Source organism: Numenius arquata, chromosome 3 (assembly GCF_964106895.1).
Source record: "Numenius arquata chromosome 3, bNumArq3.hap1.1, whole genome shotgun sequence".
Lineage (NCBI taxonomy): Eukaryota > Metazoa > Chordata > Aves > Charadriiformes > Scolopacidae > Numenius > Numenius arquata.
In genome coordinates, this window is record NC_133578.1 from 12,314,460 (window position 1) to 12,339,592 (window position 25,133).

A 25,133-nucleotide genomic window follows, 5' to 3' on the forward strand; every position below is an offset into this window, starting at 1 on the left:
TTCCTAGAGAGGTGGTCGATGCCCCAAGCCCGTCAGTGTTTAAGAAGTATTTGGAAAATGCCCATAATGACATGCTTTAACTTTTGGCCAGCTTGGAATTGGTCAGGCAGTTGGACTAGATGATCGTGGCAAGTCCCTTCCAACTGAAATAGTCTATTCTATTATGACTGTTTCTCCCAAATCATGATTCTTACTGGTGTAGTCATTCTTTTGATAGTGGGATTTCTGTGGTGGCATGGACTGCAGAACAAACTGAGTAGACAAAACAGAGGTTAAAATGCTGATGACCTGGTCATATCCCATACAGAGGGAAAGACTCAGAAAAGAAGAAGCTGCAGAATAGGGCTGGAAGACTACCCTGCAGTAAAATAAATAGACTGCCAGATTGCATAAAGTGGAACACAGCCTCCTTTGTATATCCCTAACCACCCTGACTAGTGTAGGCTTAGGGCATTGTCAGTCTTGGGTTAAGTTTTTCTGTGTAATGCAGGCACAACACCCAGACTATAACTTGGCCCAGCTCTTCAGTGAAAGCATCTCCCAAGGATATTTAAAACTCGCCTTCCAATTACAGAAACAGATTACAACTGCAGAAATAAATGATGGGAGGTAGACATGTAAAGAACACTGCCCAGGTCATTAAACATCTAGTTCTCATGACCTAAGTTTGCAAAATGGCATACCAACCTGAGATCTTTAATAAGGCAGACAGGTCCCTATTTGTCTCAATAGCATAGAGGTCTCTTTTTTCCTTTTTTCTTTTTTCTTTTTTTTTTTTTTTTACCCGGTATGAATCAGGTTTAAAATTCTTGGAAAACTTGCAGAAAATATTTTGACCATATCACTTCAGGCCTGAGTCAGAAAACACTTTACAGGAAGAAAGACAGATTATATGAGTGTCCTAACATCAGTTTTCTGCTTTATAAAATCAGTTATTTTTTGAGTTGATAGAATTGTTAACGTGAGATCTGGTAACAGTTGGATTTATTTGCTTTGAAACTATTTGGAGAGACGAAAGTCTTTTCAAGAACAAGATATGTGTGTGAACCTGAGTCTTGCTTTAAGAGATTTTTGTGGAATCTGCTGCTTCTCTCTGAGCTTGCTCACACAGAGAGCTTTTTGAGTTAAGCATTCTCCTCAGCTCAGTTGACTTATTAGCCACTGAGCCAAAATGATATTTAAACACCATAAAAGGTAAATGTTGCTGAGACAGTCCTTTCGCGCAGCTCAGACTAGGCATTATTTGGCAGTTAACCACATGATTCTGGCAAACAGATTCCTTGAGTATAATTAAACCTCTTATAAGACTAAACACTGCAAGTTGTTTGCAGTGCTCTGAACATAAGGCAGCAAATTCTCTATTCTTTGCATGTTTGTGACTTGTAACCAGTTGTAACCGTGATCTTGTGCAGCCCAGTTACCGCGTTGAAGGTTTGTACGTGCAGTGGTGTTGCTGACCCTGGGTGAGCCCAGGGCTGGACTAGGTGATCTCCAGAGGTCCTTGCCAAACTCAGTTATTGTCTCATTCCGTGTTGAGCATGCTGAAGTCCTGATATTTCAACAGGAGATGTCAGCATTCTGCAGCTCACATTAAAAAGTCTTCAGTACATCTGGGTAGGCAAACAAACAAGAAAGTTTACTAGAATAGATGATGTCCATAAAATGTTAACTCTTTTGATTACAGGCCAGTAAGACCCAGGTCCAGCCTTTGGAAAGTTTCTTGAAGTTTGCATCCTGATCTGGAATTCCTTCTTCACTCCAGTTTCAACATCAAATCTGGGAATGGAAATGCCACAGTGCAGTTATTGATTCTTTTTTTTCTTTCTCTCTGAGTGTATAGATTTATCTGTATCTTTTACCCTAGAAAGTAAATAGTTGGTCACATACTTGCAGTTAAACTGGTACATATGTATTGTGCAATTGATTTGTAGTAGGTTAACTGTTCGGTACAGCAGGAATTTTCCACTTTTTCTTTTACATATACACCTTCAACACAATAACTGACCCATGCTTATCAATATAAAGATGTTTACTGTTGTTTTCAAGCACCAAGTTCTGATCCAGGTCTAGGTTTTTAAAAATTTAAGTGTATTTTGGCTTACGCCCACAGCTAACATTAAGACTTTTTTTGCAATAGTTTCCAGTCTTCAGATATGTGGAGGTTAAATTTATGTAAGGACTCTTTAAATCCTGGATTGAGAAAAGTCAAATAATAGGAAAGCATCTTTTATCACCTTAAATTTCTATTAGTACAGGTTAATAGATAAAAAGATGTTTGATATGATAGTTGCAGATGGATTAACTATTGATTACACAAACACAGGGAAACAGAATAAGACATTAATAGAAATAGTCATGTATCAGGGGCAATATCCCTTTGCCATCCAAATATGCTGAGAATCCGTATTTTTTAAGAAACTGGAAGAGTTTAAATTCTCCTTAATCTCTGTGGATTTAATGCACTAAGAGGCTTTTTTAAACATAGATTTAGATGCTTAATAGAGTGTCTTTCTAATAAAAAAATGAACCCTTAGGGGTAAAGTAATGCTGTGGGAAAAACCTATATTACTTTTGCTTTGTAGAAAACATATGTGGGTATATAAGGTACCCTTTAAATGCTTTGCTTACTATTTCTGGTCTCCCAGGCTGTGTTTCCCACTGAGCTGTGCATCTTATTACTTGCTCATTCCCAACATTTGTGCATATTAAAGCCTGAAGAAAGGCAAAAACCATAGGAACCATATTCGTGGGATCATTGTGGTGGACTTTTAAATCTATTGCCCTATGAAATGCCTTATCAAAAGCCTGTTGAAATGACAGAGAGACCGCTGCTCACCAGAGAATGCCCCAGCTTGGCTTATATATTATGCCCAGACGACAGCTCTGTGCAAATATTGTTAAACTCCTTGATCTCAAAATTTTATAAGAGCCTTTGAGAATTCAGTGCTCTACAAGCAGCCTTTCAGAAAATCATGGTATCTTCTGTATTATCTTGTATGATTGGACCTGCATGAAACCAACAGCTACGGTTAAAAAATTGTAGCAGCTTTTATAAGCTGCTGTAAAATAAACTAGTTGCACAGTCTGAAAACAAGTTATTGAAATGCACCTGTGTTATATCAAGTCCACCCTATGTAGGGCTTTCTGCTGTTCCTCATTAATTGTTTTGACATGATCCACCTCGGGGGAACTCACTGCAGCAGCAGAAGTTGATTGGCAAAAGGAGAGGGAGGGAGAAAATTAACTGCCTGGGGTAGAATTTTTTTAGTCACTATGGCAGTACTGCTGTGTTAAATTTTATATTCCTTCTTTTCATTCTTAAAAGTAAAGCTACTCCTACTTGAAAGTAACAAGAAGTAAGAGTGGTGAGGGAGATGTTAAACGGCTACAGGCGATTAGCCCGCATTAACATAATAGGAAGAGATCGGATCTCCTCTATTTCACATCCAGTTGATTAAGCTTGAAGATACATAAACGTATAAAAATATCATGCCCTTATGCTAATGTCAGACAAAATTTTCCTTAGGTTTCAGATTTCCTTTCTGGTGCCAGATGTGCCATATTTTTATTGTCTGTAGTTTTGGCAGCAGAAATAACCCTGCAGTGTTACGACAGAGATTGTTTCAGCCAGAAGCATAGTGACTTGCAGTATCTAAGCTGGGAGCTGGACATGTGCTTTCTTCTTTCTCTTCCCCCTGCTTTGGGCTCTGAAGCCAGCTGTCAATGAAGAGCATGCGAATTTTGAACCCTAGTAGAGTTCATGTGGTGAAAAGGTCTTTGGAAAAATGAGGGAAAGCAAGCCCTAATGCTGGCCTTTCATTGTGTGTAGCTTCCTTATTTTTGTTCTGTTTTTCTTGTCTCCTTGCCGTCCACTTTCCTGGTGCAAGTCATAGGTTTTGTTCCTGATGTATGAGACTAACTAGCACCTAGGTGTGGCCAGGGCATGTGAACTTCTATGGTTGTTACCAGTACTTTCTATGGTTACTTTCTGAAACTATGCTTTTGCAAAAAATGCATGGGGTTTTGTGTATGTTTTTTCTTGTACTACTTTCCTGGTAAAATAATTAGCCAAGTGTTTTCAAAAGGATGTAGCATCACACAGTATCTTTTCACCATAGATGGAATCAGGAGTCATTTATTTAATCTTGAATGAGCAGTGTCCCTTCTTTTTCCAAGTACCTTCCAAAATCAAATTGATTGCTCTTTTTCCAAACAAGACCTGTAAAGGCCAAAATTGGAGAAGGCCTTGGGTATATTAAAATCAGCTGTGAAAACGTACAGCTCTGCTATCTCATGGTAAAATTGTGACATGTTAAAGCCTTCATCAGACGAGCACTGAGTCACTGCATGGTGCTATGTAATAAATACACAACTAAAAACATTTACAAGCTTCAGAGGAATTTGAAAATAGTTAACATTCAGGCTTGATAATCTGGCCTCTGCATGATTGTATCAGTCCCTTCTGAGAAAATGCAATGATTTTAGACTAAGACTAAATAACATATCTAAAACTGGCTGTGTTGTCTTGTGTAAAACATCTGCGAGAAACTAAAGTTGTCAGTAGGCCAGTTTCATTTTTTTCTAAGTCTAGAAGTCCACAATATAAAATTTTAAGTAAAGGAAGAAATGTTACATGAAATGAGCACCTATAGTTTCTTAATGAACAGTGTTTATGGATTAGAACGTAAGTCTTTTTAATTGTTGCTGCCAAGTCAAGAAACATTAGAAAATTTTTGTGATATTCTGCTTAAGTTGTTGGTACAATAAACATATGCTACTGATCAACATACACTACTGATCAACAGTAGCATAAGATTAGAAAAAAAAAATTTATAAAGTAGGTGAGAATGCTTGTGTTTTGAAGAAAGCCTGTTCAAGTTGCCATGGAATCAGTCTTTGTAGCCATATATTTACTCTGTCCTTTATATCACACGTTTGAAATGGAACACTGGTTGCCTTAGCCATGAGAACTTCTAGTTTTTGAGCTCTTACGTACAACAGATTTCATATCTGTTGGCAAAGCAACGCCTTCACTGCCCCTGTGCTCTAAAGAACATCAGCAGTAGAAAGGGAAACGTTTTTACTCCTGCTTTGTAATAGGTTTTGAGAAATCAGGTAATACTTTAAGGACTAAATCAAAGTGTATGTGCATTGGTATATGATACATTTATAAGGATAGGAATGTCTTCAGAAAAGTTGTGATGTATAAAGTTTCCTTTGTTTCTGTCCCTGGAGTAATCCTCAAGTTTTCGATATTTCAGACCTAACATCCATCTTTATGTTCCTCTACATGATTGCATTGAGTTTTCCCTAATGAAATAACTCTTTCATCTCTCCAGTAACTTTTCTTGCACTGTTGAAGCTGTACCCTTTTAGGTTTTTACTACTCATATACCATAGACTTCTGGTTTTTGATACTTTTTGTCATAATTTTCAGTTTAAGCACAGAACTGGTCTTACTATAAGAGATCAGCATAAACCTATGCAGAGCTTAAATGTGGTGTGAATGCTATTTTTAAGATTTGCATGATGATATGGCAGGTTCTGGCCCCCTGCATTTCAACTTGACAGCTTCACTTACAAATAGCGAGCACTGATCAGAAAGTTGTTTTTCATCCTTTAATCCTGCAGGTCACTCTTTCAGGGCTGGAGCCCTCCACCCCCGGTAAATCTTCTTAACGTTGCTCATATTTGGTTTCCTCACCAGTGTAGGATATATCTGCCTGAGATAACTTCAGAAACTGAGGCCGAACTTTTTTGTAATCTTGTTGGGTTTGTGTTTCATATATACATTACTGTGGATTATTTGCTTGCTTCCTTTTAATGTTTATGCAGCTCTGTGCAAGAAGGTGGTTTTATTCCTGTACATGAAACTTTCATTTCTGCAGCACATATTTTGGCAGAGTTAGCATTGCTGAAAAATTCCTTTGGGGAAATTATTTTGCTCTATTCCTTCTGTAGTTGCTCACCCATTTCTTTTTAATAAGCTGAGGCTGTTATACTGTATTGTCTTCCTTGATTACAGAAATCCATTTATTTAGACTACGTGGAACAGGCACATCAGTCCACTAAAGCAAAGAACCAGTTGCAAGGGATGTGGAGTGCTGCTAGTACTTAAAGCTGTTTGTACCAGGGCTCTGCTGGAGGCAGCTCAGTCTGTTCAGGGAGAATTGCTGTTAAAGCCACTACTAGCAAATTTGTTTCCTGGTCACTGTTAACTCTCTCCTGGAAGCTGTTTCAGCTCTTTTTTTGTTATCTGTCCTTCTCTGAAGGCTTGAACTTCTCTGATCAGACCCCAAGTCTATCTCTCGGTTGGTCTAGAGCCACACCTCTGTTTTCATTTTAATTTCTCTTCTTTTACTGCATATCCGTCTTCTTGATTTGCAGTGTTATGAATTATTTCAATAAAAGGGATAACAGAAACATTATCATTTAAGTGTCCTTTTCTTTCTTCTTTTTTTTTTCTATGCCTCTTTCTTGTCTTATTACTTTCTTGTTTTTTCCTTTTTCTCCTTTCTTATTCTCATTTTCCTCCTTTTTCACATTATATGGATTTCTGCTTTCCCTCTCAGGTCTGTTTCAGTTTGAAAGACAAAGGGATTTTCTATAAGGCATTAGTGAAGTAGCATGTGCTGATATTGCTTAGTACAGCAGTTGTTTGAAACGGTTTCCCTGAGTAAACAGTACAAACCAGAAGAATATGGTGAACAACACCAGTTTATTACTGTAGATGGGTTGGACCCAACTTCATGGTTATTTTCTATACAGCAGTAGTCACTTACAGGCAGGTTCTATAGGAAGTCCTAAGACTGATCAATGTGGTCTGATGGTGAATCAGGCATTTCAGAGTAGTAAGTCCATAACACCGAGCTGAGTGGGTCTCAGTCAGGTTCCATATTTCCATTCCCACATGCGTCAATGTCTCACTGCTCAGTGCCAAGAAAAGACCTACAACATAAGCCAGTGAGACAAGATTTTGGCTAGAAAAAGCTTTGCTAGAGAAGAGGAAAAACTTCCTCTCAAGGCGGCTTCCAAATTTACATTGAGCTCAAATAACCCTGGGTCAAGTTTAACTTTCTGCCTCCAGGAGGTTCAGTGGACTTGCTCAGTGAGGTGCTTTCAGTTTTTCTAATCACCATCCTTTTATGAATGGTGGTTTTCTTCCAGCTGGGCACTTTGTGTTGCTGTAATACTGTTTGGGATCTTCTCAATATACCTTTGAAAATTTTGAAGGTGGAAATAAGGAAAATTAATCTATTTTCATGTATGGACAGAAAGTAGAGTTGGCATTTTAAAGGCAAGACACAAGAGGTCTGAACTTCAAGCTAAACAAAATAAAAAGTGTATCCAAGTGACCGATAAATATTTATGACTTCTTACATTTGGTCATGATCACTACTTCAGCTTTAGAAGTGTCTTTGCTCAGGTTTTTAGAGCCGAAGTATCTTTCCTGGTCTAGTGTATCATATAGGTCACAGTTAAATGATCCTGCTTCATAGCCTCCAAATTCAAGACAGAGGAGACCACTGTGGATACTGGAAATTACATACCTATCACAGATTGCTCTTAAAAATAAAATCTGTTAGGTCAACTCCACCTGTCATTTGATTGTACAGCCTCAAAAAAAAATCATCTGTTTGTGACATATGTTGATAACCTCAGGTTTCAATCTTTGCTATCATCAGTCAGTTGGCTAAGTGTAATACAGGAGGGGAATATAGAGTCACAGAATCACAAAATACCAGGTTGGAAGGGACCTCAAGGATCATCCAGTCCAACCTTCTTGGCAAAAGCATGGTCTAGACAAGATGGCCCAGCACCCTGATCAGCTGAATCTTAAAAGTGTCCGATGATGGGGAATCCACCACTTCCCTGGGGAGATTATTGCAGTGGCTGATTGTTTTCATTGTGAAAAAATTTTCCTCTTCCGTCCAATTGGAATCTCCCCAGGAGTAACTTGTACCCATTACTCCATGTCTTTTCCATGTGACTCCTTGTAAAAAGGGAGTCTCCATCTCCTTTGTAGCCACCATTTAAATACTGGAAGGTGGTGATAAGGTCTCTCCTAAGCCTTCTTTTCTCAAGGCTGAACAAACCCAATTATCTCAGCCTTTCCTCATATGGCAGGCTTCCCAGTCCTTTGATCATCTTTGTAGCCCTTCTCTGGACCATCTCAAGCCTTTTTTGTACAGCAGGGACCAAAACTGAACACAGTATTCCAGCTGTGGCCTGACAAGCACTGAGTAGAGGGGGATAATGACTTCTTTATCTCTGCTGGTGATGCCCTTATTGATGCAACTCGGCATCCTGTTGGCTTTCTTAGGCACTGCAGCACAGATTTCACTCATATTGAGCTTGTTGTCCACCAGGATCCCCAGGTCCCTTCCCACAGAGCTGTTCCCCAGCCAAGTAGATCACAGTCTGTGCTGCACTCCTGGATTATGTTTCCCAAGTGCCAGACTTCTTGTTGAACTTCATAATGTTCTTTTTAGCCCACTCTTCCAGCCCAGGTCTTCCCGCAGGGTGGCTCTCCCTTCTGAAGTGTCTGCTTCCCCACTCAGTTTGGTATCATGAGCAACCTTCATCAGGGTACACTTGATCTAACCATCCAGATCACTTATGATGATATGAAACAGCCTTGTGCCCGGTATTGGTCCGTGGGGGATGCCACTTGTGACAGGTTGCCAGGTTGAAAAGGAGCTATTTACCACCACCCCCTGGGTGCAGCGAGTTCCCCACCCACCACAGAGACCACTTGTGTAGACCATAATGCATGAGTTTCTCTAGGAGGAGTCTGTGGGGAACCATATCAAAAGCCCTGGAAAAATCCAGGTAGACAATGTCCACTGCTCGCCCCAAATCAACCGAGCAGGTTACCTTGTGGCATAAGGCCATCAGGTTTGTCAAGCACGATTTGCCCTTAGTGAATCCATGCTGGCTTTTCCCAATCATGTGCTTCATTTGCCTTGTGATAGCCCATTACATAGTTCCATAACCTTCCCAGGGACTGAAGTGAGACTGAAGGGCCTATAATTTCCTGGATCCTCCATTAAGCCCTTCTTGTAGGTTGGTGACTCAAACCCATTTGATATTGATCATCTTAACAAACTAAATGGTTGGTAGATTCATGCAGAGAAGTGAATCCTATATTCCTGTGACTTTACTTTTTTTACTCATCAGTCATGAGAATAGCAACCTGTAACATACTTAAAGATTTTTCTGTGAATTTAGCAGTGATTAAAGGCATTGAATTACTGGTTACAAGTTGTTGAGAGGTTTTTTTGCACCTGAGTATGTGTACTTGGGGAAAATGAGTGTAAATTTCTGTGTGATATTCTATGATATGTTAGCAGCGATTTGAGAGGATCCCTGGAGGAAGGACAGTTCCAGTCCAATTTCTTGCCTTTCTGCTTGGACTACCAGCAAGGGAAAACAGCTATATTGGGTGCTTTTAGTGATTTTTGCCTTCTGAGAGCTAAACAAGAGCACTGACTCGACTAGGGTAGGTTAAAATTGGTCGTGAAAATTCCAGTAAGAAACCACTTTTGTTCTCTTCTTGACTTCACAGAAAAGAAGAGCAGCAAGAAGGCAGAAAGTGCACAGACTGCCAAGTTAAACAAGACTTTTGCACCCATCTTCCTTAAAGGCCTGACTGACCTCAAAGTAATGGATGGAAGTCAAGTGATAATGACTGTCGAGGTATCAGGTGCGTAGCTGTAGAACAGTATTACTTAAAAATTTGAAATCCTGCTGCAAAATATGGGCTTTTTTCCACCGTCCTTTTCTTTTAGTGGGTGTCTTTGTATTTGGAAATAATATTTCAAGGAACGAATTTTTAAAAAGTAAAAGCTAGGTTTGTCTAATCTGATCTTCAGGGCAGGTGAGCATTGTCCAGTGTTAATGTGTTCAGGCCTGTACAAGTGTTTCTTTACTGGAATAATAATAATAATAAGGGTGTTCTTGGGTCCTACTGTTGAACTAAAACTAAGTCTCAGTGGACTTGTAATAGCTTTTGGTGTGAACCAAACAAGATTGAATTCCTGTCAGCTGGGGTAAGATTACTGCTGCAGAAAAGAGCAGTCCTGATATGAACTTTGGTAATAGAAACCTTTGACAAACACCTTCATAGGATCTAGAACTCATTCTCCCTCTCTATTGTATACATGCTTCCCTTATTCATTTGTATTTTAACTGTAATAGATTACACAGCATCAATAGAGCTAATGAAATTCCTTAGTGTTTTGAAGATGAAATTGCAGAATCAGGTGGCAAAAGACAACCAACCGTGTTCATTTTCTTAATCAATATATGGTGGGGTTTGTGTGTGTCTCTGTTTTCATTGTTTCCTATTTTTCAGCTAACCCACCTCCTGAAATTATTTGGCTGCACAATGGGAAAGAAATCCAGGAGACAGAGGATTTCCACTTTGAGAAGAAAGGCAATGAGTACAGTCTGTACATCCAGGAAGTATTTCCTGAAGACACAGGCAAATACACCTGTGAAGCCTGGAATGAATTAGGAGAAACTCAAACTCAGGCTACATTGACAGTACAAGGTATAAAGTTCTTCTCCACCTTAGGAAATGCTAAAAGAAAATAATGCTAATGTACTGGAGGAGCGTCTATTTAAAGTACATGAGTGTTTATAATGTCTGTTGTGAAAGATGCTAGGAGTTCTCAGTCTCTGCATCTGAATTAAAAAGGATATTGAGCAGAAGCAACTTTAAAAAAATCTTTTCACTCTGGAACACTATGTTACTATTTCAAAAATGCATTCCTGAGTCCTATTCCTAGGGACAGTGCAAAACTTCTGCTAAGTGCAGCTTCAAATTATAACTGTAAGGCTTACTTAGCTATGGACTTAATGTAAACCATTTAATGATGTTTTTCTTTCTAATTAAAGCCCTGAGTATTTGGAAAAGCTGTCTAGGAGCCAGGTATCCTGGCTTTAATATTAGCATTGTAGTGTTAGCAGGCAAGGAACACATGATTTCTGCAATTAGAGAACTAGCTGCAAAAAATTTGGCTTTGAATCTCCACGTATGATGTAAATCCCACAGCAAATACTGAAGCGCCTACAAACTTCCTGTGATTGGGCATTCACTACCTTCATGAGAGTGAACTAGACTTACTGTATGCCACCATTTTCGCATAGTCATTACTGAGAATTATTGGAAATCAATAGGAAACTTACTGTTTTTAATGTAAAGGATCTTAACCCCAGGATTTCAGAGTGCTGTGCCTCCAGGGGTGGGTCTGTAGTTTGTTGTCACTGTCTGCTCTGAATTCAGACCTTCCTCTGTTCTCTGAGCTCCCCTGAGATCTAGCCTCAGGGTCAGTCTTCTATATTGAATGCAGTTTTATGCAATTGTTAATGATGATTTATTACATGAGCTCTCAACTGCACAGCAGTGATAGTACTGTCACTTGCCCTTAAAGCTATTCCTACCCTTATTCTCTAAGGAGAAATCTTCAAGATTCCTTTTAGGGCAGCTTTAAAGTCCCTTTGTTTTGCTCTTAATATAAGCCTGGATTGAGCCAGTAAAGTGCCAAGTAAATGATTACTTTTAGTACCAACACAAGTTACTGCCAAAATTAAAGCCTGACTTATTTTCAGATTAAAAACTTATACCTTGCATGTTCAAAATAACTCTGCTTGTCTATGATTGCTTTCCTTGAAGTTAGCTTGTTAGTTACATCCAAGCTTGGCATTTTCTCCTGACTTTTAAACTGTGTTTGTAAACTACAGAACCTCAGGATGGTATTCAGCCCTGGTTCATTAGCAAACCGAGATCAGTGACAGCAGCTCCTGGGCAAAATGTCCTTATATCCTGTGCCATTGCTGGAGATCCTTTCCCCACTGTTCACTGGTTTAAAGATGGGCAAGAAATAATGCCAGGAACAGCATGTGAAATCCTGCAAAATGAAGACATCTTCACACTGATCTTGAGGAATGTGCAGTCTCATCATGCAGGGCAATATGAAATTCAGCTCAGGTATGTTTGCCATGAAAAGAGTTGTCCCCTTGAAACAATTAGTTATATTAACCCTCAAGTTGAAATTACTGCCTGAAGAAGACAAGAGTTTCCTCCTATTTGCACAAAATGGTAGGGTACTAAAGGAACAAAATATTTCTGAGGGATGAAAAGAACTGATAAAACTCAAAGAGGAAAGAGGAGAAACACAAAGAGTTGGAAAGAAGGACAAAGCAGTATAGAGTTTCCTTTGGGGATCCTGAAAAACAAAGGTTTGTGGCAGCAGCATTGGAAGAAATTTGGGTTTCTAGCAAAGGAAATCACAGTCAATGTCTTCATTTTGGAGCTATCATTTATCATGTTTGGCATCTCTCTGGATATTTGTAAGGATGCCTACTTTCCATGGAAACAACCTGGTCAGGAAGGGCCATTCCACAAGATTATGATCCATACCTTTAATGGGAGAAAGTGTTTCCTGGCCATGTTTGAAATGTCAGAATATCATATGGAAGATATAGTCTCCTTTTTCTGATGTATGCTTGAAATGAGGCACTCTGATGCTTTGAATTTCTTGTCCTTCCTACGAAATTTGGAAGAGCTGTTTTGAATTATTTTTTTTCTGGTAAAAGAACTGTCCTTTAAATGAAGAATCAGATTTGCTGGTCCTTTACATTGTAGAAAGTGCCACACTATTTTCCATCTCCAGTGGTGAAGATTGAGCATAATTACATATTCCCTATGTGGTTATAGAAAACTTAGTGTGCAACTTTAAACTGATGTTATCATTCTATGTTATTTATTGTGCATAGATGTATTGCCTTACTTGGCTAATATTTGTGACTTCCTTTATTAAAATTAATTTAACCATCATGGACATTTAAATCCATTACAGTGGAAGAAAATTATCTGCTCTGCTCCACATACTAGCTTTTTAGTCCAGATGGACTAGTCCAGGAGGCAGTTTAGACAGATATCAGCCCGTATTACCAAGTGTTCTGCACCGCTTGCACTTGGTTGGTTTATGGTGGTTTTTGTCTTTTTTCATGCTATGAACAAGTTATTTTTGTTTCATATACTTCAGTCTAGTATAAAATTTTAAAACTGAATTGTCCTTTTCCTGCTTGCAAATAAATTACATGTCTTCCTAACCCAAGGAGGGGGGCATTGCTTAATAAATTTAACCAGTTTAGCCTCTAAACAGTGAGCTTAACTTTTGATAGTTATATTTTCCAACCAATGTTGCCTGAATAATAGACATGTCACTGTGTAGATGCCAAGCTCTAGCTCTAAGGCATGTTTCCATAGACTATCACAGGCAGCCACAAACTAGCCTCAGTATATTTTAGTATTTAAAGTCAGACAAGGCACTTACTTTTTACCAGGAAAGGGTGCTTTAGAAAATTATAGCTGTTGTTTATCAAGATTTCTTACAATGAAGTTTTTCTACACTTAATTTCAAGTCTTATTACTAACATTTATGTAGGTAAAGTCATATGCATCATGACGTTTTTGCAAATAAGATCTTCAGTAGATTTAGACCCTTTGTACTCTACAATAAATCGTGAACTGACTCATTTCAGAGCAATTGGCTTGTTTGCAATCAGGCCAGGTCATCTAGGGCATTCATAATGCTGATTTGTGCAGGTCGTGTCTACATACATCCTTGCATCTACGAAAAGTCTCTTTGGGGATCAGTGGTGTTTCTAATACTCAGCACCTCTGGTGGGATTAGAAATGCCAGTTCAATTTTATTAAGGTCACTAGCCTTTACATGAGAGAGCAACTGTGAGAATTGCTACCTTCTACTGGTACATTTTCACACTTCGGTTTGTGTGTCCTGGACATGGGCATCTTCTCTTGTGATATACAGATGATTTCACTTGAATGAAAGAGAATGACATATTCCAGCAAAATTTCAGGGATGGAAGAAGGGAAGAGAATAGGAATAGCAAAGGAGAGACAAGAGGGCTTTGTGGAAGACTGATGTGGCTGACTTGAGCACATGGCCCTTAATGATCAGGTGTAGCTGGTAGTCACCCAGGCCAAATTTGTCACTGAAGACATTTGTCAAAGTGGAAGCCTGACAGTATCATGACTCTAGAACATAACAGAACGTACACTGAGAAAATAAATTTAGTAGAGGAGGAGAAGAATTTTTGGGGGGGTGAGAAGAAGTAAAGTTATAGCTAGAAATCAACACAGCACATTACATGCTAGTTTCAGTTATTCCCTAATCCTTTCACTGGAGAAATAGCTGGGGATCCCACAAAGACCAGTGCATTCATGTTGGCTTTTTCTAATCCATAATGAGTAAGCTATGCTGCAATTAGAGCAAGGGGAACACTGATACCTCTTTTTACCCTGCTGCCATTTGTAAAATTTCATTAATGTTCGGGGGACAGAAAGCCTCTATGCTTTTAGGCAATTGCTTATATACAGAGAAGTAACTGCCTTGGGAATATCCAAGGAGCCAAATGTCAGCTGTATAACTTCAAGTTTGCAATAGAGATAAAATAATTTTCAGCAGCAAGTAGTCTTGTCTAAATAGCTTTTGAACTGCCTGCATTTGTCTTGAATACTTGATTGAGAATTGTTTATATATTCAAAAACAGTCTTAACAGTACCTGAGAGGAAGAAAGCTGCATTTAGTCTTTCTCTCAAAAACTCCTACAAAGTCCATTAAAAATATGGAATAACTGGGAAACCACAAGTCAATTCACTGAAGAGTTTATAGAGAATTTGACATGGGCTATTTTTAAACATAATCATTTTCTTTTCAAATAAAATGTGCAGCTCCTTTTCATGTATTAATTTTAGAAGCATGTTGCATAGCTGCTTTTAGGGAGTCATTCTTTCTTCAACTCCCTTAATTTAGTCTGGGCATTGTTTCTTACCAGTGTTAATTATTTTCCAATTTTCTTCTCTATTATTCTTAAGCTCTGAATTCTGCCTAATACCTCCACAATTCTCTTTGTGTGTTGGCTGCCCACAAATTAAAACTCTGGTCTTAAAAACTGGGGTTTAACAAAAGATCTGTTTGTCTCCTCCTAGTTCTTTCTCCTTTCATCGCAGTGAGCTGACAAGGGTGTGTAGCCCACTGTGATCCTAGTGTGATCCGTCAATGATTGCTGGTTGGCTTTCTGTCTTTCTCTCCCTCAGCATTATCTAGAATATGTGTTTGCTTTGCCTTTTACTATACAGCAGACTACTAAGTCTGACTTTTAGGAGGGTAGTCATTGTAGCCTCTCCTGGTCCTAGTTTTAAACATACACGGACCTCTGATTCCTCTACACTTGCATTCTTCTTTTTAATTTTCCTAATAATGTTCCATTGAGCCTGTTCTTGCTCAGGCCTCAAGGAGTGGTGTTGCATAAATATAAAAAGAACAACAGATTCACCCACTACTGTGATTCATCTATTGAAATTTGAACATTTTACAGCCTGCAAAATGCCAGCCCGTGCAGTTGAGGGATAAGAAATCAGTCAGAGTCTCTGTGAAACCATCGTGATTGAAATGGGAAACAACAATCCCTTTTTTGACTCAGAAAACTACAGACATCTTTTTCTTTTCCTGTCCTTTGCATCCTTCCAGTGATGCAAGTACTGGTATTGTTTTATCCCAGTATCACTTTCCCATGTTCTTTCAGTCAATGTGTACATTGTAGATGAAGAGGTAAGCAAAGAAATTGGGAGTACTGGACAGAGACTGTGTTTGTTAAGCAAAATCTTTATAACAGCACAGTCAACACGAGAGACCTCAGAAATCCTCCTGCAGTTCCTTAAACAAATCATCTGCTTTATTAACCTTTTGTCTTCTCAGATGCTGAGTGTTTCTCTTCTCCTCCGCTCCATCTTCCATAGAAGTTTGGTTAGTGTTGATTAATCTTATTTAGAGATTTTGATAATCTGATTAAAATCAAAGGTAAACATTCATCTTATAAATCAGTAGTACCTCAAATACTCTGCAATTCAGGTTATATAAAAAGCAGTTGTAAGATTACGTTCCATTACACCAAAGAATAAATATAGTTCTATCTTTCTGTAAAATACAGTTTGCAAACCTTGCTTTCTGCTGTCAACACATTGTCTGTTTTTAGGAAGGAAAACCGTGACCCCTTCCTGTTCCATTCTCCCACTCAATGCTGTAAAATGCAAATAAAATGATTGGTCTTTCAGGTATAAAAAGCTTTTGGCCAAACCCTCAAGTAAGGCAAATCAGTGCATCCTCTTTGAAGCCAGTAGAGCTGCTCTGCTTTATGTCAGCTAATGTTGTGATCCAGTAGATTAGTTGCTTTCTTTGGGGTTAAAGCTTCATGGAGTCTGGACTTTCTCTCCCTTTAAATAACTTATGAAAGAGTTGCAAACCCTCATTCTGAGCCTTTGCAGTTACCTGCACCGAAGCACCAGCTATAGCTAGGGTTCAACTTCTTTGCCTCTTTCAGTTCATTCTTAAAAAAATGTAATTTACTCTGCAATACTTGTTTCACACTTGGTAGACCAGTAGGAATTTTTGATGTGTCCCCACACTATAATTAACAGTGTTTTTTTTTCCTCTTCCTCTAGAGAGTGCTTCCTAGGGACACGCAGACAATAAGTCTCATCTAAGGTTCAGCAAAAATATTTGAGTACATTCTGCCAAGAAACTAATATATCAAGATATTTTGAACATAAAAGCCATTCCAGAGAAAACTGATCCCACAATAGGACATAGAGCTATTTTTAAAATTGCTTCAGGCTTTGCAGCTGGGGTTTTATTTGGTTTTGGTGAGTTTTTTTATTATGATTATTCCTTGACATTGTAAAGATAAGTCCTGTGCATGGGCATTCTACAGAACAATCCTGCAAAAGTCAACACTCCCAGACACTTCTTTACAGCATAGCTACTAAGGATAGGTTTTATCCATGCCTATCGTTATTCCGCAATAACAGAGCCACTAAGATCTGTGTTTATCTTTTGTTGATAAAATGCCAACACGGAGAACCTCAAATCGCAGAAGAAATATTGTCAAGATTCAAAACAGCAGAGATGTGAAAGACTTGAAGTAGTGCTTGTGTACTGCAAAGTTCTATTCTAACTGCCCCTATGTATTTTGCCTTGCCTAGATTCTGAAATTGCATAAATGTAAAAATATTTACAAAGTTTCCAGAATTATCCTTGATTGAATTTAGCATCTAAACCATCCAGGCCTCCTTTATTTTTCTTGGCTTGTTTCTCTTTTTCCATCGGGTGATCTCCAAGGTGGGTCAGTGTTACTAACTTCACCTTTTAGACTCTGCAACTGAATTCAGAGGACAAAATTATGTTCTCCCTGCTCCTAAAATCAGTAACTAAACTCACTTTGATTTCATTGGGAGCAGGACTTGCCGTGAGAAGGCTTCTTGAACAGGGATATGATGAATCAGACACAGACTCGAGATTTGTATCCAGTGGTCTACTTTTCAGTCATTCACTTGAATCAGAAATCATAACTAACATCAAAAATCTACTTTGTGAATCATTTTCCCATCTAGGTACTTCTATGTCCCACTGTTGCCATAACTTGTAAGTGCTTCCCAAGGTTTTAAAAATAGAAAGAACAAAATGCTCTCCTGCTTTCTTACCCCCTCCTTTATTTTCCAAACCCTGTGAAAAATAGCTTAGTTTAGAGAGGTTTACTTTGCCTTCCTTATTTGCTTCTTTGCATATGTGAAGAATTTGCAGAGGGAAAGATGCATTGCAGAAATGGGTCCTGCAGAAATGCTATTATTCTTTGCAGTGGTCAGGACCGCATTCGGTATCCCCAGATCCCTCTCCTGGGAGAGCACTCTCTCTGCTACTTTAACCTCTCCCACTGGTGACACAATCCTTGTGGGCAAATATTTTTGCCATACAGTCATGACAGAAGCTGAGCAGTGGTGCCTCCGTATTTGATGTATGCTGTAAATTGTCTATACTTCAGCTTGCATGACTTCTCCTACATTGTCAGCTTTGGATTGGTTTTAAGTCCTAAAGGAAGAGCAGCTCTAGGAGACTTAAAGGAGGGAACTTCTGGTAAACCAACAGCCTGCTAACAGCCCTGTAGCACTGTTGAATGAGAAAGTACTTGAGCAGTTTCAGGGTGTCTGCTTTTCTTAAAATCTTCTGAGAAGCAGAAAAAAAAATCACGAGTTTCAATACTGGCAAAAGGGGCCAGTTTGAAATGCGTTGTTTGAAGACAACAGGTTTTCAGCAATGTTGGTACCCTGCCATCATTTGATGGCAATCAGTATGCAGTATGTTGGGAGGAGGTGACGTGCAATTCTTTCTACTTATCTTTCCATTTGTCTTTCCTTCTTTCTATTAATTTCCCTTGCTTCCACATGGAGGTCATATATAAGAGAAAGTAGGAATGGCACATCTCCAGTGCAGGACTAAGTTAAATACTTTCTGCGTTGACGTGGATCCTCTCCTACCATTTGGACAGTTTCTGTTTGGTACTCAGATGCTCTCTAATCTTTTGTATTGAAGGAAGTTACGGTCGTGGCTTTCAGTGCTGTCCTCATGGATTGCCTTCAGTAGCAGTTTCTAATGTACATATTCTGACTTGCTGGATATGAAGCGTTGAAAATGTTTAAATGGCTTATGTTGTTAATGGTCTCAGGGTCAAGTAAGAGGTGTCCCTACCAGCAGGGCCTTTACTTTGCAATCTAGTTACAATTTCTTCTTGGGTTAAAGGCTTGATTTCCAAGTTAGGCTGATTCACTGTTTCATTTTCTAAAGCAACAAGAAAGCAAGGGAAATCCATCTGAAAAGCTGGTGGCAGTAATTGCTATTATAAAGACCAAATTTAGTGCTTCATCTCTGTTAATGATCTTGCCTACTGTGTGACTTCATTGCAAGTTGCAAATGGATGAAATTATAGTTTATTCACCCAAACAGAACCATATCTAGGAATGTATTTCCATGCGCTGTTTAAAAAACAGGCCAGACCATATGTTTATGGCAAACTAACAGAAAGGCACTCCTGAGCCTTCATTTTAAACTTTGGGGCAAAGTGGACTTGAAGGTGCTCTTATCTAGAAAGTCTTTTGAAAGGAGAACACAGCTGGGAAAACCCGCCTCTCTTTCCTTCCTCCCCGCAACGCACATCTGTTTTGTTCATGTCCGGGAAATGTTTTCAGTAGCAAAAATTATTTTTGTTTGAAAAATAAAAATCATCCAGGAGTTTGTAGTTCATTTCCAAGCTTATAATTAAACTGGGAAGGACGAAAGTTTTTTCACTAGTAAAAGATATCTCTAGTCCTTAATCAATTCAACTCTGGTTTTTTAATAGCAGTTCAGGGGAGCGGTAGCAAGAGTTACACAACTGCTGCCCTGAGGGAGTTAAATTTTGCTTTTGGCATCTCCTGTGTTAAGTGGAGAAGAGCGGTTTGGGGCTAGAAGAATGATATATATCTGCAGGAGGGAGGGAGCAGCGGGGGTGGGGGGAGCACTTTAAATGAATTCTTTAATGGGAGCCCTTTCCAGAAGGCATCCGTGGTATTCCTCTGCAAAAGGAAGAATAAGTACTCAGCACCATATATGGTGACACTTTTATGTTTTTTAATATAAACATGTACAGGCTGGAGCAATCCATGTAGATGGGTTTTGCTGATTGGTTGGGCCAGGGGGGAGGGAAGGAAATGAGACCCTGCTTTTAATATCTTAACATTAGAAAACTTAAGAGCTTGGGTTTGAATAAATAAACAGTAGGCAGAGTTGGAAAGATTTTCAACTTTGCAAAAGAGCCCCTTCCTCTGCCTTGATTTTCCAGCTTTTGTATTTGTTTTCCTTTAGCTTGTTTGTTTGCAGCTGTTTCATTCTGTAAACTGCTTTGATTTTTGTTCAGGGAGTATGTTGTTCCCAGTGTAGACAGCGACAGATCAGTAAAAGCTATTAGAGATAGTTTGGCTCCAAACATAAGGGGACCAAATCCACTCAGTCAACCATCACAGTGCTGGGAGTAGGAAAGGAGGAAGCCACACTGGGTTTGAGTGCAACACACAATCAGTTAGATCAGGCAAGTTACAGTTTTGGAGGGAGAAACCTCTGCTTTTCTGATTTCACTTAAATATTTCAGGAACCAAGTTGGAGAATGCAGCTGCCAGGTGTCTCTGATGCTGCGGGAGAGTTCAGCTTCCAGAGCAGAAATGCTCAGAGAGTAAGTATTTTTCCCAGGGACTTGCATGGGTGGGTTCTATTTTTTGCTCTGTTAATTCCCTGCCCTTACAGACCCAGGCTGGCTGCTGTTCAACCTAATCCCCAAATGTGACCCAACAAATTGTTTTCATCATACAGGCTAAGCACATTGTACCAAGCCAGAGTAGAGAAGATCTTTTTTGTTTGTGCCCTTATATGGCTCCTGAAGTCATCATTGATGCAATAAACTAATGGAGTGTGCTCCTCTAATCAACCTCCCCTTCTATAAACACATTTTGTTCCTGCTCTGAGATTGTTCCCTGACATTTTTAAACCAGCCCCTTTCCTGGCTCTCTTTCTTTTCTTTTTCGGATCATAGTGGGAGGGAATCAGCCAGCTCTGGAGAGCGAAGAGATGGTGGAGATCATGGTAAACTAACATTTGGTAGAACAAGTGGCTTCAGAAAGAATAGCAGTGAAACCAGAGCAGCTGAGGAAGAGCAGGAAGACGTCCGAGGTGTGCTGAAGAGGCGAGTGGAAACTCGGGAACACACAGAGGAGAGCCTGAGGCAGCAGGAAGCTGAGCAACTTGATTTCCGTGACATTTTAGGCAAGAAAGTCAGCACCAAAAGTTTTTCTGAGGAGGAACTGAAAGAAATCCCAGCCGAGCAAATGGACTTCCGAGCAAACCTGCAGCGGCAGGTCAAACCCAAGACCTTGTCAGAGGAGGAAAGGAAAGTTCATGCTCCTCAGCAGGTGGACTTTCGCTCTGTACTGGCCAAGAAGGGCACCCCAAAAACCCCATTGCCAGAGAAAGCACCACCTCCTAAACCAGCTATTACAGATTTCAGATCTGTGCTTGGTTCAAAGAAAAAGCCACCTGCAGAGAATGGCAGCGCCAGCACCCCAGCACCAAATGCCCGCACCAATTCTGAAGCCCAAAATGCGACCCCCAATTCTCAAGCCCCTGTTGCCAAACCAGCAGTGAAAAAAGAAGAGAAGAATGACAGAAACTGTGAACATGGGTGCGCAGTCGTGGATGGCGGAATAATTGGGAAAAAAGCTGAAAACAAACCAGCAGCAAGCAAACCACCAGTAAGCAAAGGAACAGCACCCTCCTTTACAGAGAAGCTTCAGGATGCTCAAGTAGTAGATGGTGAAAAATTGGTCTTACAATGTCGGATTTCCGCTGATCCCCCTGCAGCTGTCACCTGGACTCTAGACAGCAAAGCCATCAAATCATCAAAGTCCATTGTCATCTCCCAAGAAGGTAAATTAATTGAATTACAAGCCAGCTGGATGGCACACTGCTATATCTGGCTCTTGATTAATAATAATTAGTTCATTAAAGGTAATGCAATACTTTATTTTAAAGTCCTGTGCCAGTAACTCTTTCCAGATGCAACTTTCTTGTTATTTCAGTGGAGTACTCAAGGAAGAGTATTGTTTGACATTTCTTGCAGAGTCTCATTTAACAGCCTGCAGATGTAATTTTTATAAAGTTGAACTTCTTGCATTTTTAAATGCTGTTTACATTGCTAGCGCTGTTTAAGGAGCTGATACATGACGTTTATTTAAGCTGAACTTCAAGGATTTAGAACATTGAAACCAGAATAATATTATTGCTGGTTTACAAATTCTAATTGAATTCTTCTGTATGTTTAATATTTCAGGCTTTTTATTGCAATAAGAAACACAGAAGCAAAGAGGAGTTGTGTTATAGAAAGAAATTACTACAACTTCAAGTTATATAGTTAAGATCAGAGTGGAAAATTGATTCCCAGTGTATTTAATGCCCCACCACAGATGCTTCTGTTGCCTTAACAGACACTGAAATATTTGAACCCCACTGGCCTGATGACTTTTAACTAATTTCAAAACAGTACAGGGTTTGGTAAAAGTCCTCAGAGAGGACACTTACTGTTGTCAAATTGAATGATTTCTTTATATTGCACATTCTGGATAATCAAAACTTTCTAGACTGGTTTTGCATGAAAGTTAATATTATATCTAGGCAAAATATATTTTCCTTGGGACAAAAATAGAGATGATAACGGATAATACAAAAAAAACCCAAACTTCTTCATATTTGCTTCATAAAACACTGGTGGAATTATATTGAGAATGACACTGTCCTGCACCTTGTAGTAAAAAAGTTCATGTTCGCAGTAAGAACTATAGCTTGACACAGGCATCTGCACTCTTGATTGTGTATCTTTCTTCATTTAATCCAGACTATTTTCAGTGTTATTAAATGAGAACTAAATGAATACACACAATGGTTCACCACAAGTGAATCCTTGTGCAGTGTTCCAAGCACTGAAATGTGAGGATTCCTGTAAAGTGTATGCAGTCAGAAACAACGTTGCCTTCAGGTAGGGTGGGGAAAAAAAGGTACCCGAGTACTACATTAGGGGGATACTAAAGTAGACGGAGAGAGGGAAATGGTAGCAGGTGCATTGTGTCTGTCTGGCACATATGTGAAGTAGCATAACAATTGTATTTATTAGTACATGATAATTTTCACCAGAGGGAACTGTATAGAATAGTGGTAACTGTCGTGTACATGAGAAAAAATGGACTGGTGGAAATACCATCCTTGTAAAAAGGACTGACAGGATCAGGAAGGTGGGAGACTGCAATTTAATCAGCCTTACCCTGGAAGCAAGATTTCAAGGTTTTTCTTGGTGTTGCTTAGAGTGAAAAGAAATTACACATCTCAAAGTGTCATGTCTCCTATCAAAGTGCATCAGAGGGACAGCATCTCTGTATCAAAGCTTCTGAGCTATGGTGGAGCCTTCTCAAGTCCCAAAGCGTTAGCATTGTGGTGCTGCAGAAAGCTGTTCTCTTGACTGAAATAATCTGAGTAATTGACTGTTACAATCCCTCAACTCATGTTCACTTTTAAAAGTTGTACTGTGGAGCTGAAAATTCAGTGTTGTTATGTTTTCAGTGAAGTGATCCTCATGTACAGAAACGCTCTACTACCTGCCTGGATGGTGGAGGGCATGTGACGTAGCCCATCCAGTTTGGGCTAGGTGACACTTGTGGTCATAACACCCCAGACCTGGCGTTTTGTCAGGATGTCACACTTACGCAGTACTTTACATTGAGGTAAGGATCAAAGGTCACCACTGGATAAAGAATCCACCGTTTCAGGACAGCTTCATGCAGGGAGTGAAGAAACAGTCCTTATTTTTGAGTTGTACCCGAATTATTACACTATTATCATGCTTAGATAGTCAGTATTATCAGTACGTCAAAGTTAAGCTTCCTTTTACGCATATTTGCAGAGGAGCTGAAAAGAAATATTACACAGGGAAGTAAATGCTACAGTTTTCTCCTTTAATGGAAAGAAATGGAATGAGGATTAGAACGATTTTTTTTAAAACCTTATTACATACCCTCTGGTACACTGGGGGGATGCATTGCATGATGGTCGATTTAGGTTTTTCCCTGACAGTACCTGCTAGCTTTGGCGCTTGGGGAACAATGTGTTGCTGCTCTCCCACTGTGAGGTGCTTTCATGCCAACTGTTAAGTAATTAATTAGGTATGCATGATATTTACTTTAAGTAAGCTCCACTTTTCTTCGAGATTGATTTTTCTCTTTTCACCTAATTAGGAGCACATGAATAGTTGAAGGAAGCAAGGGAGGAGGAGTAATTAGGGTTACAGACTAGAGCTGAGATATAACAAATTCAGGGTGAATATCAGGAAATACTGTTCACTAGAAAAACTGTATGGGTCAGTCTCACAGAAAGTGTTTGGAGCAGCTTAGAGAGCAACAATAAAAACTGGATGCAGTATTCAGCAGCCCAATGTCAAAATCCCAGATTCCATCTTTTGCCCCAAATGCTGAAAAGGCAGCGTTGTCACACCTGCAGGTGTCCTGTCCTTCAGCAGCAGTGCCTTTGGCCAACCCTGGAGCCACATTTAATGGGCTCTGGAGATAATCCCCTAGAGTCACCCTCAGCTGAAAGAAGGTTGAGTCAGTGGGGAAGGAGAGGAATTCAGAGCAAACAGACCTAGCTCACATTAATGGGCTTAGATCTTACAAAGCCATATTTTATTTCATCAGTATGACCTTGCTCCTCTTGCATTCAGCAACAAAATCCACTATGGAAGTGGATGCACTGGGTCGTTTCTTAGCTATTTCACCAACTGGTTTTGTGCTACCATGATATTTGGTGGTGACCACTGGTTCTCATGTATGGAAGATTTTCCAGAGGTACGTCACAGAATAACTTACTTGTTCTTAGTAAGTTGGATACTGGAAAATCCTCTATCTAGTGAGACGTGTCTACCTGCTTCTTATCACACTATAAGCCCATATAGTTAGTATGGGCCACCGACCCACAAACTGTTCAATGTAAGTAACACATGAACCTGCAGAATGCAATGTATTTGTCTTTTGGAAATTAAATTAACCCTCTCTGTCATTGCCAGAAAGAAAAAAGAGATAGCAGTTTGTTGATCTTCTGGTGCCAAATATATTGTGAAGATAAATACATAAAATCTGGTTTCAGGAACATGCCCCTGTGATAAAACAAGTGGCATATTTAGCCAGGAAGGGCAGATTTAAAAATATACTTGTGTACAAGTTCACAGAATAGGCAAATTAACTAGTCCCTTTATGCAGTCACTCAATAAAAGTGACTTTCCTCGGCATATTTGTCCTAGCTGATAGTAAGGCCCTTTACCTGTTAGAAACAACTTTATTCACACATGTACCCTGCCTTTGAAGAGGCAAACGCTGCATTGCCTGTCTGAGGCAGTTTCGCCATTAGCGTGCAAGAGAAGGGGGGGGCTTTAGCCCCACTTCTGTGCCATCAGAGAAGCCTGAATTCAAACACCAGGATCAGAATGATCAGTGATTGGTAAGGACTTTGGCAAATGAAAAATTAAATCCTGCTCCAAAAAAGACCTTCATCTTCAGGCATATTGATGCAGTATTCAGGCTGTTTTCTAGTACTAAATCTAGGGCTTGCAATGTGTCTATTATTCCAGGGTTAAGTTTACAT

At 39.5% G+C, this 25,133-nt stretch overlaps 1 protein-coding gene across 2 annotated transcripts in view; it reads left to right on the forward strand.

Moving 5' to 3' along the window:
* MYLK (myosin light chain kinase) overlaps positions 1-25,133 on the forward strand; it is a 218,319-nt gene that overhangs the window by 120,511 nt on the left and 72,675 nt on the right. For both annotated transcript variants that reach the window (XM_074145668.1, XM_074145670.1), the window contains exons 12-16: positions 9,569-9,706; positions 10,358-10,555; positions 11,749-11,995; positions 20,053-20,133; positions 20,491-21,380. In XM_074145668.1, coding sequence (XP_074001769.1) covers positions 9,569-9,706; positions 10,358-10,555; positions 11,749-11,995; positions 20,053-20,133; positions 20,491-21,380 — 1,554 coding nt within the window. The remainder of the gene's footprint in view (positions 1-9,568; positions 9,707-10,357; positions 10,556-11,748; positions 11,996-20,052; positions 20,134-20,490; positions 21,381-25,133) is intronic.